This window comes from Choloepus didactylus, chromosome 18, assembly GCF_015220235.1.
Source record: "Choloepus didactylus isolate mChoDid1 chromosome 18, mChoDid1.pri, whole genome shotgun sequence".
Classification (NCBI taxonomy): domain Eukaryota; kingdom Metazoa; phylum Chordata; class Mammalia; order Pilosa; family Megalonychidae; genus Choloepus; species Choloepus didactylus.
This window is the reverse complement of record NC_051324.1, coordinates 59,600,528-59,617,278: the sequence shown is the minus strand read 5'-3', so window position 1 is coordinate 59,617,278 and position 16,751 is coordinate 59,600,528. Positions and strand designations below refer to the sequence as shown.

At 56.3% G+C, this 16,751-nt stretch overlaps 1 protein-coding gene across 1 annotated transcript in view; it reads left to right on the top strand.

The window, feature by feature from the left end:
• The window catches only part of CRHR1 (corticotropin releasing hormone receptor 1), a 44,156-nt gene extending 27,921 nt beyond the window's left edge, over positions 1-16,235 (top strand). Inside the window, exons 3-13 of the mRNA XM_037809123.1 lie at positions 153-272; positions 4,953-5,038; positions 10,414-10,520; positions 11,575-11,695; positions 11,913-12,066; positions 12,395-12,455; positions 14,473-14,545; positions 14,801-14,886; positions 15,086-15,221; positions 15,423-15,464; positions 15,985-16,235. Of these exons, the coding sequence (XP_037665051.1) occupies positions 153-272; positions 4,953-5,038; positions 10,414-10,520; positions 11,575-11,695; positions 11,913-12,066; positions 12,395-12,455; positions 14,473-14,545; positions 14,801-14,886; positions 15,086-15,221; positions 15,423-15,464; positions 15,985-16,125 (1,127 nt within the window). The 3' untranslated portion in view covers positions 16,126-16,235. The remainder of the gene's footprint in view (positions 1-152; positions 273-4,952; positions 5,039-10,413; positions 10,521-11,574; positions 11,696-11,912; positions 12,067-12,394; positions 12,456-14,472; positions 14,546-14,800; positions 14,887-15,085; positions 15,222-15,422; positions 15,465-15,984) is intronic.
• The last annotated feature ends 516 nt before the right edge of the window (positions 16,236-16,751 follow it).

Below are 16,751 nucleotides of genomic sequence, written 5' to 3'. Positions count from 1 at the left end.
TTTCAGCACTGGGTCGTTGCTATTGTCCTGTTCCCAGCTGGTCTGTGAGTGTGGGGCAGTGGGGAGGTGGGCGGGACCCCAGAGTATCCTCTGCCTTTCTGTTGTCTTGGTTGGGGACCTTGCCCTGCCTCACCAGCTGTCTCTGTCCCCAGGACTGCAGTGCAATGCATCCGTGGACCTCATTGGCACCTGCTGGCCCCAGAGCCCTGCAGGGCAGCTGGTGGCCCGGCCCTGCCCTGACTATTTCTACGGGGTTCGCTACAACACCACAAGTAAGGAAGGGGATGGAGGGTGGACCATCTGCCAGGGGGTGGGGCACATGGAGAGAACCTGGGACTCTCTGGGGGTGGAGAAAATAAAAATGGTAATGGCAATGATGATAATAACAATAATAATGATACCTCTTGTGTGTACACCTTTCCTAAAGGCTGGCCCCATGTTCTGCTGGGCACTCAGTAGCATTTTCACCCATTATAGAAATAAGGCTCCTGAGGCTAGGAGGGTTAGGGAGCTTCCCCAAGGCCACTTAGCTGGTAAGTGGTGAAACTGGAATTCGCATCTAGAACTGTCTGCAACTGTGCTCTGCAGTTGGCCAACTTCAGGTTAGTCCATTTGAGCCTTATGACAACCCCAGGAGGTAAGGAAGGAATCATTAGAATCACTCCGACTTGGCAGATGAGAATCCGGAGCTCAGAGAGGTTACTCCGGCCAGGAGGTGGGGGACCCAGAGTTTTAGAGCCACAAGCAAGGGGCTTGGCCTTGCATCTCATCCCACAGGTGGGTGGGGTGGGGAATGGGTTGAGGATTGACCCAGGTCTGTTCTGATACCGGATCCCTAAGTAAACACCTCGTTCGTTTGGGGCCCTGCACCTCGGGGCTTTGCAGCTCCTTGCTACACCACCTGTCACCCTCAGAGTTAATTTGCTGGTGCCTGTCAATGACTCAGCCTCTCCTCATCAAGGAAGCAGCCGCTGCAGGCCAGGGGCCTTGACCTATCCGAGGGGAGGGTGAGCCAGGTCCCTGGGCTTGGGGTCTGCAGGGTGGGCATTGGATTCTGGTGGGCCTGTGCTCAGAGCCCCAAGAGGTACCCAGGGTAAGCATTAACCCCAGGCAGTTCACCTGAGACTTGCCTCATGACCTCGGCCACCAGTCCATGGGTCAAGACGGGATGATGTAGCTTCTAAGATTGCTTCCAGTTCAAAACTCCCAATTTCCTTCTCCTGCCTCTCTCTCCTTTACCAGAAGGCTTTAGGGGGCTAGGGCTGGGCTACAGAGAAGGAGGAGTGGCCCTCCCCTGGGAGGCTTTAGGGCTGGGCTGGGGGCTGGAACAGCCAGACCACACAGTCACAGGCGTCTGTAACCAGTGTCCTGGCTACGGGAGGGACCCAGGGAAGAAAAGGAGAAGAAAGACTGGGGGGAGTGTGGGGACCAAGGAGAGGAAACTTGGGTGGGAAGGAAAGAAGGGCCTGGGAAGGCCAACTAAGTCAGAGAGGAGAGTTTGTGGGTGCACGATCAGGCCGGCCTTCATCTTAATAGGGCCCATAAGGAAATTGAGGCACAGAGAGGCAAATCATCTCTCCAGAGTCACCAAGCCACAGAGACAGAACCTGGGGAATTGGGGCTCTCCCAGTGCCCCGTTTACTGTGCTGGGTGCAAGTCTCTCTGGAGTCCCAGGAAGGAGGCAGCTTCAGGGCTGAAGTATGGGGTTGGGGGGCTGTGGGAGAAGACCCCCCTCCCTCCTCTGGCAGCAGGTCCTGTCATTTTCACCTCCAGGGTGATTCTCATGTCTGACCTCACCTGTCCTCTAACTCCCACACCATTGCCCCACTCCGGGCTCTGCCAGTCTCTCGCCCCAGTTTTGCATCTGACCCTGTCACACCCTTGCTTGAGTGAACCCTTCAGTGGCTCCTTGCTGCCTTCCTGGCCAAGTCCACGCTCCTGAGTGGCCTGCCAGGCGCCCTGTGATCCGGGCCCTGCCTACCTTTGCAGCCAGCCCTGGCCACTCCCCTGAGCTCCTTTAGTGCTTGTCTTGTCTTGACAGATACACTTTTCCAAGCCTTAGTGCCTGGGTCTGTGCTGCTCCATTTGCTGGCCCTGCCTTTAATGGAATCCAGGAGTTCTGTGTTTGAGCCCCAGCTCTGTCTGTAACTGGTTAAGGGACCCTGGGCACTGGCCTGCCCTGAGCCTCAGTTTCTCTTCCTGCAGGGTAGGTGGGAGGTTTTGGGGGGTGATCTCTAGGCACCTTCCCTTCCATTATCCCAGGAGAAGGACTTGCCATGACCTCAGCATTTCACATTTCAGGGCAGCTCTGGAAGACGACCCGCCCTTCCAGGTGCTCCCAGTCCCAGGGTGATGAGCCGAACACCCACAATCAGTAGCGCTTGGGAACCCAGAGTTCTCCCTCATCATCAGGCACTAATTAATTCATTTACTGACGAGGCACTGCCAGGGCTGCCAGGACTCCTTGATGCCCTCCCTTCTGCCTATCCGATCTTCAAAGGGATGGGAAGCATTTCCAAAAATATCCCTTTTCCCGTGATTCTTCGGGAGGACTGCTCAGCTCAGCAATTAAAGACAAGAAGGTCACATCCTCCTGGCAGCCACTCCCTGTTTGTTGGGTCTGGTTTTTTTCGGGGGCTCCTCCTCCCTCCCCATCAAAGCCTATTCCTTCTGGATGCACCAGCCCCAGGGGAAGCTCCAGGCTCCCTGCCCCGTGTGGCAGTGCTGAAGGGGGGCTTGAGTAAAGGGGGCTCCTCCTGTCATCTCTGCCAGCACCCCTTTGGTCAGGACAATTGACATGTTCTGCATTTCCCATAAAGGTTATGTAAATACATCTCCTAGACAACAACAATAAAAATAACAGCTAACACCACATGCCAGGTACGGCTCCGAGTACCCTGCACTTGTTAACTGAAAACGCTCACTCAACCCACTGAGGCGGGCCATTGTTAAAATAAGGGAGCCAAGGGGTGGCATGACTTGCCCAAAGTCCCACAGCTGGTAGGGGTTGGTGCCAGGATTGGCACCCAGCCCATCTGGGCCTGGGGGCTGTGTGCTTAACCACTACTTAGTGTATTAAGGGAAGATGCCCACCCCCCAACCCCCTTCCAGCTAACCCCACTGCCACCCCCAATGCTCTTTTCTTTGCAGACATTCCAGAACAGCCTTTGGGCCCAGGCACTTCCATCCCATCCCTGGGCAGACACTGAATCCCCCTGCCTCCGTCCCGCCTACCCTGGCCTCTCTGAAAACCCAGTCTTCGAGCCCTCAGCCCACTGCGAACTCATCCTCCTTTAGCAGTTAGGAGATAATCAGCGACATCTTCGCAAGGGGTTCAACTCTGCCCGAGTCTCGATTGGTTGGCTGCCAGGGAGGCTGGGCAGAGCTCTAAGAATCCATTTAGCCTCATTTCCCCTCTGGCGTGCTGTGGCACCAGCCGCTTCAGCAGAGGGGCCCGGCTTGGGGCGAGGGAGGCACTGGGCCAGCCTTCCAGCCCCGGAGGCAGGGCCACTGCTCGCCCTCCTGGGTGTGGGCATCCATCATGCTGCCAGCGGAGGGGCGGCTCCCAGGCCGCACAGCCCCTGCTTTTGTAAATGAGCAGAGTAAATGAGCAGAGGGGGGTCGAAGGCTGGCAGGCAGGGCCCGGCTCCTGGCTCAGTGCCTGGTGTTCTGCCCCCACATGGCTCCAGGCTCGGACTGGGTCTCAGGCAGCTTCCCCACCTCCTGAAGCCTTGCTGGGGTGGGGATGTGATGTGAGGATCCGCGGGAGCCACCAAAAGCCCTGCAGCAGGGGAGGGGCCACCGTGGAAATGGTTCTGGGCTCGATTTCTCTTCCAGCCAGCGCTGCCTGGAGCCAGGACCAGAATTAACTCAAGGAAACGAGTTTAGAGCTGCTGATATTGAGGATGGTCTGGGCTGGCATGGGGCGATCTCAGCCTGCAGAGGAGAAAAGACCCAGAATCTAGAACTCCCTCAGTCCCTTCCCTACTGGGTTCGGGGCCCTGGGCCCGTGTGGGGCAGAAAGGAGGGTGAGAGGGACCCTTTGCACAGCTCTGCCCATCCCAGAGTCCCAGAGCCAAGCATCAGTTCCGACCACAGGACCGTTCCCCATCTCCTTAAAAGGTGACAGGTCTACACAGACGCCATCCTTCCCTGGTCCACATTCCTGCCTTCTTCCCCCAAGTGTCATGTGCCAGGCTGGGAAGCCAGTGGTGGCTGCTCCTGGTAACGGTGAAACGGTTGGGTAAGATCCACCCTGTGTCACAGCCCCCAGCATACTCCTCTTACCTATGACTTTCTGTCCCAAGAGGCCTCCACTATGGATGTTACCACCATGGGGAGCTCCCCAAGACCTGCCCTGTGAGCCCCCCACCCCATGTGAAACCCGGCCATGCAAGACCCTGCACAAGGACTTCCCATGGAAACCTCACCACGGTAGTCCCACCGTACGAAACCCTGTCCTTCGTATTTGCCACATGAGCCAACACCACCCCACAGGCCCAGCCATGTGAGACTTGACTCATGAGATCTCACTATTCATTTTTGGTGCCACATGAGCCCCCAGTATGGCAATTTCTCTGAAGAGAGCTCACCTTGTGGTCTGCCGCTGCATAAGGATCTGCAAGGAACCAGTCCGGCAAGCTGGCCAGGCCTGTCCACGAGCCAGCTCTGGGGGTGTGGCCACACCAGCATGGCGGGCAGGGCCGTGGCCCCACTGGCAGGTGTTAATGTGGTCACCGTACCCCTCTTGGGGGCCCGTGGGCAGAAGGAGGTAAGAAGATGGCACAGTAAGGAAGCCTCTCTTCCAGCCTCTCCCCAGAGCCCACTGACAAGGCAGGCCCCTGTGCCAGCCCAGGTTGGATTGATAGATGGACAGACAAATGGACAGGGAGACCCCCAGACTGCTCTTGAGGAGAGGAGCCCATGGGTCATTCCGACTGTCCTTTTTTCAGACAGTGGCTACCGTGAGTGCCTGGCCAATGGCAGCTGGGCCGCCCGCGTGAACTACTCGCAGTGCCAGGAGATTCTCAATGAGGAGGTGAGCCAGGCTGGGTGAGGCTGCCAGTGTCGGGGGCTGGTCCGGGGCCCCGGCAGGGGTTGTTGCCTGCCACTTGGCCAGTTGGGGCGGGAGAGGCCCCGGGCCCAGGAAAGCTGAGTAGGGAGATGGAGCTGTGGGCTCTAAAACTGCCCATGAGGAGGTCTCCTCCAGGAAGGACTGAGCCAAGTGGGGTGCTGGGCAGGGGCTGAGGGGGGCGAAGTGGGGCCTGCTTCCTTCTGCTTGCACTCACCGGGCGGCTGCATGTGCCAGGCAGGTACCGTGCTGGCTCGTACTGTGAGACAAGGATCTCGGGGTCATCTCCATTTTTCCACCCAGCACACCTGAGAGGTACATCAGGGTCCCGGCACTGGGGCTGTGTCAGAAATCTTGGATGGGGTGGCGGTAGCAGCGGAGTTTGAAAAAGCCTTTGAAGATCCTTTTAAAACTTTAAATGTTTTTTTTTTCTAATTTTTTAACAGAGTTGTGTTTTTTTTTCCTATCTTATCAAATGTTTTTTTAAATAGAAAAGCTGTGGGTTGACAGAAGAATCACGCATAAAATACAGGATTCCCATTTATCACTCTGTTTTTAACACCTTGCATTGGTGTAGTACATTAGTTACAACTGATGAAAGCACCATTTTATAATTGAACTGTTCACTATAGCTAAGGGTTTAACTTGGGGTTCACTGCGTTGTGCAGTTACATAGATTCTAAAAACTTTTATTCTAGTAACATATATACAACCTGACATTTCCCCTTTTAACCACATGCAAATATATAATTCAGTGCTGTTAATTACATTCACAATGTTTTGCTACCATCACCACCATCCATCACCAAAATTTTTCTTCTGTCATCCAAATAGGAACTCTGGCCATTTTAAGCCTTAACTCCCTATTCCCTACTGCCACCCAGTCCCCTGTAACCTATATTCTAGATTCTGACTCTATGAGTGTGAGTGTTCTAATTATTTCATATCAGTGAGATCATATAGTATTTGTCCTTTTGTATCTGGCTTATTTCACTCAACATGATGTCTTTAAGGTTCACCCATGTTGTCTCATGTATCAGAATTTCATTCTTTTTTATGACTGAATAATATTTCACATACATGTATATACCACATTTTGTTTATCCATTCATCAGTTGATGGACACTTGGGTTGCTGCCATCTTTTGGCAATCGTGAATAATGACACTATGAACATCAGTGTGCAAATATCTGTTTGGGTCCCTGCTTTCAATTCTTTGGGGTATTTACCTAGAAGTGGAATTGCCAGGTCATATGGTAGTTCTATACTTAACTTTCTGGGGAATTCCAAACTGTCTTCCACAGTGGCTGCACCATTTTACATCCCCACCAGCAATGAATGAATGTTCCTATTTCTCCACATCCTTTCTGTGGTGGTTTGAAGCTATATGTACCAAAGAAAAACATGCTCTTAAATTTAATCCATTCCTTTAGGTGTAAACCCATTGTAAGTAGGACCTTTTGCTGAGTCAGGGTGGGTCTTAGTCAGGATGGGTCTTAATCCTATTACTGGAGTTCTTTTTAAGACAATGAAATTCAGACGGAAAGCCGCAGGAAGTAAGAAGCTGAAATCAGTGAAACCCAGAAGAAAAGGGAGAGATCAGGAGATGCCACCACATGCTTTGCCGTGGATTGCCGGCAGCCAGCCCAGAACACCACAGTCTTTGGGGAGAAAGCTTCACCTTGATGACACCTGGATTTGGGCCAGGCTTGTGGGCTGGGGTTCACTGCTTCCAGGTGGGGTTGGTTGGACCAGAGCTTCTCAAACAAATGTTCATGGGTTTAGGAATCATCTAAGCACCTCACTAAAATGAAGATTCCCATCCAGTGGTCTGGGGCAGGGCTCAAGAGCCTGTTTCTTAAAATTTCTGCAAGCTCCTTGGTGACACTGATGTTGCTTGTTGGGGACCATGCTCTGAGGGGTAAGGGCTGAGCACCCCCTTATGGGGTTGGGGAGTGCCCAGAAAACCCAGGTAGGGAGGAAGGGCCACAGAGTGAGGTGAACAGGGGCCAGAGAGAGAGAGAGAGACTGAGGCTAGGGAACTTGGGAGAGGCAGTGGGGAGCAGGACAGGGTGATCTCATTGCCCCCCGCCCTCCCCCCCAATCCTGGCAATGCTTCCAGACAGGGACAAGGTGGTGTCTCACAGAGTCTGGTCAAAATTGGCCGGACACTCATTGCCTGATCATCAGGGTTGGGAGCAATGGCCTCTGCCCAGGGGCACACTGTGCCACCTTCGTTAGGGTACCTGCCAGGCTGTGGTCTCCAAACTGGGCAGGAACAGAATACTGGTCAGGCCCCCAGGGATCGGCTGTGTCCGTTTGTCCTTTGGGCGTCCAGCTGCTGCAGCAGGTGTTGCTGGCTGACTCCCAGGTTTACTCTGGCTGACTCTCTAGGCAAACTGATGTCCCTCAGGGCATCACTGACCATTTCTGAGGGTGACGCTGGCTGTGCCTTGGGATGACACTGGTCATCTCTCCAACTGTCTTCTCGGGCTGTCCACTGCTCTCTGCACTGTAACTCTCCATCTCTCTCCCCTCAAGAGCCCCCCCATCCTCCCTGCAGAGGCCCTCAGGGGGTCCTGGGCCTAGGACGGAGAGAGATCTCCCTAGAGAGGGTCTCTGGTTTCAGTCCCTGCTTGATCCCCAAGAAATGCACCATGGGGACAGGGCAAAGAGGGACTTTGAAGCCAGGTGGACTCTGGTTCCATTTACTGGTCAGGTGCCTTGGGCTGGTTGTTCAGACTCTGAGTGGAAAAACAGGAACCAAAGAACCAGCCTCAAAGGGCAGTTGTGAGAATGAAAAGTGGTGACATCTGTAGAGCACCCAGCCCATGTCCAGCATACAGTAGGAATTCAATAAATGACTCCTTCCCACCCCAAACCAGGTGACACAGGTTTGGGACCCAGTCAGGGGAGGTGCTGACAATGCACAGAGGCGGGCTGCACACGCAGCTCATCTCGTCGACCAGGGTGTTGTGTCATCCATCCTGGGCTCTGCAGCTGTTGTCACTACCCAGGGGCTCCTCAGCGTGGGCTTGTGGAAAATCTAATAAGAGGAAATTAAGTACCAGCTCCAGACAGGCTGTGATGCATGCGTATATCTTCCGGAGCCTCCAGATTGGGGAATCTGCTACCAGGCGCTCAGAGATCCTCCCCCATTTGCCTGGCAGCCATGGATACCCCGCGTTCACAACCTCTCCCTCTGTCCCTCTCTCACCGGCCTCCATTCACACCTCCCTGGGTCCCGAACCTTACGAGGCCTGAGTTGCTGATGTGATTTCCTGCCAGTAGGTAACCTGGCATACTCCCGGGAAAACCTGTCCTTAGAACAAAGCTTCCTGGGCCTTCTGGCCATAAGATGTTCCTCAGTAAGGATGCCCCTCTCAGAAGGGGCCTGGTGGGCAAGGGTGGGCAGGGGAGGCCTCGGCCCCTTCTGGGGCATCTGCTAGGTGTCCCGCCCTTGTTCTTGGGAAGATAAGTTTGGGAAAATCACTGGCCTGCCTGGGGCCTCAATCTCCTCATCTGGAAGATGGGCAGGGATGACTTGATCCCTTAGAACCCAGCTCTGCTTCTCATGGATTCTGTAATCCCAGCGGGAAGGCCCCTGGAGAGCCAGGAGCTCTCCAGTGGCCCTGAAAGGATTGAGCTCATCCTTTTCTTGACACTTGCATTTTCCCGATTTCTGTGCACCACCATCCCCTAGCCCCAGCCCAGAATCTGGGAAAAGATAAGGGGGTGAGGTGCCAAACAAGGACCCCCTGCCGAAAGCCAGCTGCCTTGAACATACATTGATTGAGCCCCACCGTGTGCCAGGCTCTGGGTTTCTTGGCCGTCGTCTCAGGACCTAGAGAAGGATGAGTGGAAGCCTTGCCCTTGAGGGCAGAAATCCATGTAGAGCTGGGCACTGGGGCCAACGGCTCCCTGTTTATGGGAAGGTGTTTTAGTTTCCTGGCTGCTAAAACAAATATCATGCAATGGGATGGCTTAAACAACCAGACTTTATTGGCTCACCTTTTGAGGCAGGAGAAGTCCAAAATGTGTCAGCAAGGCAATTTCTTCCCGAAGACTGTGGCATGCTAGGGCTGGCTGCTGGCAGTCCTTGGTCCTTGGCTTTTCTGTCACACGGCAATGCACATGGCGGTCTCAACTGGCTTCTCAGGTCCACTGATTTCCAGCTTCTTCCCATGATTTTCTGTGTCTGAATTTCGTTCTGCTTATAAAGGCCTCCAGTAACAGGATTAAGGCCCATCCTGATTCAGCTGGGCCTCACCTTAACTGAAGTAACCTCTTCAAAAGGTCCTATTTATCATGGGTTCACACCACAGAAATGGATTAAGAACACATTTTTCTGGGGTATATATCTCCAAGCCACCACAGATGGGGACCCAGTCTCCAATCTGCACATGCAGGTTAGAGGCCATTTTGAAGCTGGGTAACCTTGAACAGTCAGATACCTCTAGGTCTGCTTTTCTGCAAAATAAGGTACAGACCCCCTGCAGGCCCTTCCCTCACAGTTGCCTTGAGGGGCTAAGACAACCTACGTGAAAGCCTCTGTAAATGGGAGAGGCTTCATCACTCCTGGGGCTTACGTTGATTGGAAAGAGGTGGACTGTGGCATTTTTTCAGTTTTGATCAGTATAGTCAATGAACTAGGAAATAAAATTGGGGAATTTGTTAACAGTTCTGGGAGAGGATCTTACTGGCATGGAGCTGACCCCTTGAGTGGGGGTAGGAAAAGGACCTGGGAAGTGAGTTACCGAGCCTGGAGAGATTGCTTTTAGTGCTTTCTAGTGACCCTGTGGATGCTAATACACAGCAGCTGCTCTCCCCCTCCTCACTAATGGGAATGGGCTTCAACTGCAGCCAGAGGGATTCAGGGTCGACCAAGAAGATGGTTATTCAATTCATCAGTGGATGGGAGAGAGAAGTCCCAAAGGGTCAGTGTGTCTGCACCCACTAGAGCCACATGGTATTTGGACTGAACGGGAATGGGGGCAGATATAAGTGTGGGTGCACATCTGTGGGTTGTGCACATGCATTTACACACACGGAGTGGGTGGTCCTGTGTGCTGTAGAGATCCCCCTCAACCAAGCATTCATCCAACAGCATGCAGTGGGCAGGGCACGGGATTCGGGGCGTAGCCCCAGATTGGACAGCGCTGCCCTCGGCACGGCATGGCGCACAGTGGGGGCTCAGCAAGGGGGTAGCTATTGCTCTTGTTACCCGCTGTGCCCCGGCCACCCACAGAGGCTGTCCTTGCACAGCTGCACATGCCCAAGGGGTGGCAGGGGCGCAGCCTTGTGGGAGCCTCACGGGACCCCTGCCCTCTCTCCTGCCTCAGAAGAAGAGCAAGGTACACTACCGGGTCGCTGTCGTCATCAACTACCTGGGCCACTGCATCTCCCTGGTGGCCCTCCTGGTGGCCTTTGTCCTCTTTCTGCGGCTCAGGTGAGACGGCCCTGGCACCACCTTCTCCTGTCCCTGGGCCCTTGCACAGGGTGGCGGCTGCTGGGAAGGGGGAGCCTTGACCTTTTGCTTAGGGGAAGAGGATCGTATGTCTCAGGTCTTTCTGGAAATCTCTGGTAGAGCCTCTTCTGCCCCCGTCCCCAGTAGCTGCTGGGAGTCGAGGGCAGGGAGGGACAAAGCTCAGGCTGGCCTTGGGCCTCCCATACCCAGGCTGGGCCACACCCAGTTGGATGCCTGGGAAGGTGAAGCCCCAGAGATGGGGGCTCCATGGAGCAGCAACCCCCCTTCAAGTGTGCCTGGGTCCCCAGCACTACTGCCAGGGGTGCAGATGGCAGTGCCAGGCAGGTCTGTGCCAGCAGTGGGGGGCAGGGGGCAGGAGTGCACATCAAGACTGAAGGCAGGGAGAGGGGCTTCCTGAGCTGCTCCCCCAGGCTGGGTGGGAGCAGCTTGGACGGGCCCCTCCCAGGACACACCCCAGGAGGGGCTGCCATGAGGGTTACCCCCTCCCTGGAGATGACTTACCCTCTGAGCCTCAGCTTCCTCCTCAGAAGCTCGTAAGAAGGATGCCTATTCTGCACAGGTTTCAGGGACTGGAGATAAAATAAGTGAAACTCACAGCCCATAGTCAGTACCCAGTACATGGGAGCAACATTATTATAGATCAGTTCTGGTTCAGGTGTTTTCAGAGAGTAGCTGAGCCTTCATGTGGCTCTGGCCCTCAATCCTGGAACTGCAGGGAGGGAGGGGTGCCCCGCGGGAGAAAGGATGCTCCCCAAAGGGTGAGCTGCCCCTGGTCCGTGGAGCGTCAGCTGGGTGCCAGGCTCTGCCCCCTGGAGCTCACAGCTGGGCGACCTCAGGGGGGAAGGGCAGCAAGGGGAGTCAGGAGCCCTCTTGCTGCCACCTCCCTGTTGGCGCCTGGACAGGCATGACTTGGTCAGTTGGCCCTGCTCTGAGCCTCAGTTTCCCCATCTATCCCCCTGGGCTGGAGTGATGCTGAGGGCCATCCCTCACCCCCTCTCTCCTTTCCTTGCTCCAGGAGCATCCGGTGCCTGAGGAACATCATCCACTGGAACCTTATCTCGGCCTTCATCCTGCGCAATGCCACGTGGTTCGTGGTCCAGCTCACCATGAGCCCCGAGGTCCACCAGAGCAACGTGGTGCGTCCATCGGGGAGGCGAGGTGGGCCAAGCCAGGGTCAGAGGAGGGGCTGGGGTGGGGGGCCTGCCCCAGCAGAGAAGGGGCCAAAAGGCTTTGGGGCTCACAAAGCAGGAACGGGGGCTCCATCCTGCCGAGAGCAGGCCCCAGGGTGGGGTGCTGCTGCGTCAACTCCCCACCTTGGCTAATTGTCATCTCCGGCGGGCGTGGGGGTGGCAGGGCTGGTGCAGGTTGGTGACAGCCGCCTACAACTACTTCCATGTGACCAACTTCTTCTGGATGTTTGGCGAGGGCTGCTACCTGCACACAGCCATCGTGCTCACCTACTCCACCGACCGGCTCCGCAAGTGGATGTTCATCTGCATCGGCTGGGGTGAGTGGGGCCATCTCCTGCCCCAGCCCGGGTGGAGACTGTCCCCAGGCTGCCCCCTCCTCAGCCAGATGCAGGTCAGCTGGCTGGGGGATCTGCAAGACAGTGACCCAGGGTGGGATAGAGGAGTGCATCCCATAGCCCATTGTCTGTACTTGGGGGTGGGCGGAAGTGGGGGCATCTAGAAGGAGATGTCTTGGGCTGTGTGAGTACTGGCTGCAAAAGGGGGCCCCCTGCCCACTGCCAGGCCCTGGGCTGCACTGGGGTCTGCAAGCCCTGCATCCCCCAGCCCCTACTGGAGGGCTCTGTGACAGTCCCTGCTCTCTCCCAGGTGTGCCTTTCCCCATCATCGTGGCCTGGGCCATTGGGAAGCTGTACTATGACAATGAGAAGTAAGTCATCTTCCGCTTTCACCATCCATAGGACCTCCTGAGCCTGGTCCAGGTCTGCCTCACACTCCCCACTCCCTTCCCTGTCAGGGCCGCGGCTTCTGCATCTATAAAGAGAAGGGTCTGGGGGCTGAACTCGACCCCAGGTTCCCTAACAGAGCTCTCTGAGTGGGGGGCTGGGCAGGCGGGCTCCTGCCTGTCATCTGTCTTACGTTTTGGGCTTCTGTAAGAGGCAGTCTCAGAGCGTTACAGGCCATCCCTGGAGCCAGACTGTCCAGGTTCTGAATCGTGGCTCCATCGTTAACTAGCTTGGTGACCTTGGGCTAGTTACTGCAGTGTGCCTCGTTTTCCTCCTCTGTAAAATGGATATACCAGTAGTAGGACCTCAAAGCATTCTTTATACAAATGAACTGAATTAATACCTGTTCAGTATTTGAAATTGTGACTGGCACATAGAAAATACTATATAAATATTTTCCATTAAGACTTGTTTTAAGAAAGAATTTCATGGACTTAATAAAAAATCAAAATCCTCCAAATGATCTTAGCCCTCCTTCCAGTTCTGAAGTCCTGGGGTGCCTTAGAAAATGGACTCAGGTGTTCACAATTGTCCTGGAACTGAGACTTCCCCTCAGTGGTTCTCAACCTTGGCTGCACGTACAGTCACCTGAGAAGCTTTGCACTACCTGCCCAGGCTCTGCCCCCAGGGAGTCAGGTGTGATTGGCCTGGGGTGTGACCTGGGCCCTAGAATTTTAAAAAACAGCCCAGGTGATTCTGAAGTGCAGATGAGATTGAGAACCACTGAGAGAGACAGAGACAGAGACAGACATATTCATAAGAGAATGAACCAGGCACTCCAGGAGCTTCTTTTCCAGTGAACTGTCTCAGGAGCCCACTCTCTAGGGTCCAAGGTTCCCCCTTTGCAGGGCCATTGCCCTCTCCTTGCCCACAGAGGCTGCCTGGGCACGACTAGGAGCCTGAAATTATATTCTGTGTTTATCAGGGTGACTCCTGCCTGACTCAGGCCCTCTGGCTCTCTCTGGGTTCCGCCCCTGGCAGGATGGGGGCTGGGCCCAGAGGGGAGCCAGCGGAGAGACTGGGGATTGCTGGGGATCGACTGACAGCCTGGTGGTGATGCTGAGGAAAGTGGCTGGGGTCCGGAGCAGGAGCCTCATAAAACCGCAGGCCATGATGCTGCAGGCGTGCAGGGATGTGTGTGTGTGTGTCTTGGAGGGAAAAGGATGCAGAAGAGAAAATGATTCTGAGCAGCTTTGGAGCTCCACCCCGTGGTAAAATGCCGACACTGCAGCAGGAGGGATCTAGGAGTGACATCAGAAAGAACTTGTAGACCAGAGGTGCTGACATGAGAGAGGCCCAAGGGCTGGACCGGCCCACACAACAGTTGTGTTTGGCCTGCATGGTGTTTTCTGAAAAGTTGAATTTGTTGCCAATCTTTGAGATCCAGGAGGTGTCACATAAACATCTCAATTCTGAGGTATGGGTGCATTGTAAGACCCAGCCTCTGGGGGCCACCTTCTTGGCAGGAGGATGTCAACGTCCCAGTTGCCCCATTCCCTCTCACTCCCAGGAGCTTTCTGGAGGGAAACCCAGGAAGATGCAAAGCAGGTCTGCCTCCCGCTGCAGGTGGAACCTGCGGATGTCTCTACCTTGAGGCGTTCAGGCTGCAGTTTAACAGATCAAGACAACGGCCGCGATCTTGGGTGCCCGCTGGGTGGCAAGTGCAGAGCTGGGCACTGGTCACGTGCCCGAGAGGGCCCAGAGGGACCAAGACTGGGGACCGTTTGCACACCTGGCTTCTTGGGCCACCTGGTTGTCTTTCCCACAGTCCCCTCCCTGCTACCATGCTTCCATTTTGCAGATGGGAAAACTGAGGCACCAAGGTGGGATCAAGTGGCTTAACTTCCTGCCAGGGTTAGAATTGGGGCACCCACATCCTGGCTCCCTCCTGCACTGCCCAACCCTCTCTACCCCCACTCCCCTCCCCCTGTGGCCTTCTAGGTGCTGGTTTGGCAAAAGGCCTGGGGTGTACACCGACTACATCTACCAGGGCCCCATGATCCTGGTCCTGCTGGTAAGAACCTGGGTAGGAGGGGGAGGGGCCGGGGGAGGGGTGGTCAGTGCCTACCGTGGACCCCACGGACCCCTCTGCCTAGAGTGGGGCTGCCCACCAAGGGGGCACGAGGCCAGGAACGTGCACGTGCTAATGACGATGGAGGGACAGAGACCAGAACCGAGAAGACAGGCTCTGTGACCCACCCACCCCTCCCCACCCCAGTATCTTGCACATCCTTGCCCTCATCATCCCACTGGTGTGCTCAAATTTCAGATCAATTTTATCTTCCTTTTCAATATCGTCCGCATCCTCATGACCAAACTCCGGGCCTCCACCACATCTGAGACCATTCAGTACAGGTAACCAGTTCCCGACTCACCCCACGCCTGCCCTGGGGAGCCTCAGACACCCCAGCCTCCAGCCCAGGCTCTCTGCCGGGGCCTGGTGAGCCCTCCTGAAAGCCCAGGGCACAGGCATCCCCCAGAGCTGCCACCCTCCCAGACCCCGCAGGGCCCTCCCAGGTGGGCTGTGACTCTGGGCCCCCCTCCCGCCCCCCAGGAAGGCCGTCAAGGCCACTCTGGTGCTGCTGCCCCTCCTGGGCATCACCTACATGCTGTTCTTCGTGAACCCCGGGGAGGACGAGGTCTCCCGGGTCGTCTTCATCTACTTCAACTCCTTCCTGGAGTCCTTCCAGGTACAGCCACCCCCGGCCCCCTCCCCTGGCCCGGCCGCCCCAGCTCTGGAGGGGCGACCCGCACCTCCTGGGTGGGACTCCCCCAGGCAGAGGGCTGGAGGAGCAGGAGGCTGGGGAGAGGCCAGGGGCTGCCCTGGGGGCTGGGGGTGTCACACCTGCTGTCCTGTGACCACCCTGTGACCACCGTCTCCCTCCCCCCAGGGCTTCTTCGTGTCTGTGTTTTACTGTTTCCTCAACAGCGAGGTGAGGCCCCCAGGGCCCCGGGCTGGGCTCAGGGTGGCAGGAGGCCCAAGGGCCTGGAAATTGGTCACAGCCTCCTCCCGCCCTCCAGATAGAGCTGGCTGTCTCCTCCCTGTCCCCAGGTCCCTGGGGGTTGCTGCTGGGAGGGACCCTGCCACCTGCCACCCCACCCCTGCAATGACAACCCTCCAGGGGCAGTTGGCAAGGGAAGGGGCAGCAGCCAGGGCTTCAGTCTCATCTGTGAGTCTGTGAAATGGGTGTTTGAAAACCAGGAGGGGCTGATTCCTGGGGCAGGGATTCACGTGGGCTGAGGGCAGGGATGAGATAAAGGCACCCCTTCCTCGGGAACTTGATGGCCACCTGCTGGAAAGTTGTCCTAACAAGTGTGCAAATTGGTGGTGCCAACACCTCCCATGAGGCCCCCTGTGCACCACGTGCCAGTACAGATGCTCACAGCAGCCCCCAGGGAGGAGGGCACCTGGAGACCCAGACTCAGACGTCATGCTCTCTTCTGTGCCCGCAGGTCCGCTCTGCCATCCGCAAGAGGTGGCACCGCTGGCAGGACAAGCACTCAATCCGTGCCCGTGTGGCCCGCGCCATGTCCATCCCCACCTCCCCCACCCGTGTCAGCTTTCACAGCATCAAGCAGTCCACGGCCGTCTGAGCCCAGGGCCATGGAGCCACCCCTCGAGAGCTGTGCTTGGAGAAGGCGGTCGTCAGGCCCAGTCGGCCAAGGGGATCAGTTTCTTCCACTCCCCCTACCCCTAACCGGGCCAGGAGTTCGAGCAGATGGAGTCTGGGCTCCCCTCGCCCCAGTCCTCCCTGGAGAATGAGCCGAGACACAAGAGCAGCACGTGGGTTCTCCGGGAGAGGTGTTTTCCCAGAACGCAAACTGGCCTGGCCGCCGGAGAGCTTGGCTGTGCTCAGCTGCTGTGGGAGACTGGTCGCCGCCCATGGCATTTTGGGAAACTCCTGTGACAGCATCCAAACCACCAGGACGCTGCCTCTGGGCCTTGGCCATGCCTTCCCACAGCACCGGGAGCCGAGGCGATGTCAGAACCTCTGGCGACATTACCAGACATCAGGCGACATCGCTAGAAATCGGCACCCCCGAGCCACAGCACTTCACCTGGACTGTGGCGCTGCCGCCAGAAGTGCCCTGCCTGGCTGCCTGGCACCCTCGGACATTTACTGCCCTACGGGCCACACAGCTTCCCCCTCAGTTACCCACCTGACAGTCCTCTCACCCCGATTCCTGTCATCTCCTGCCCCCACTCCACCCCGGGGCTG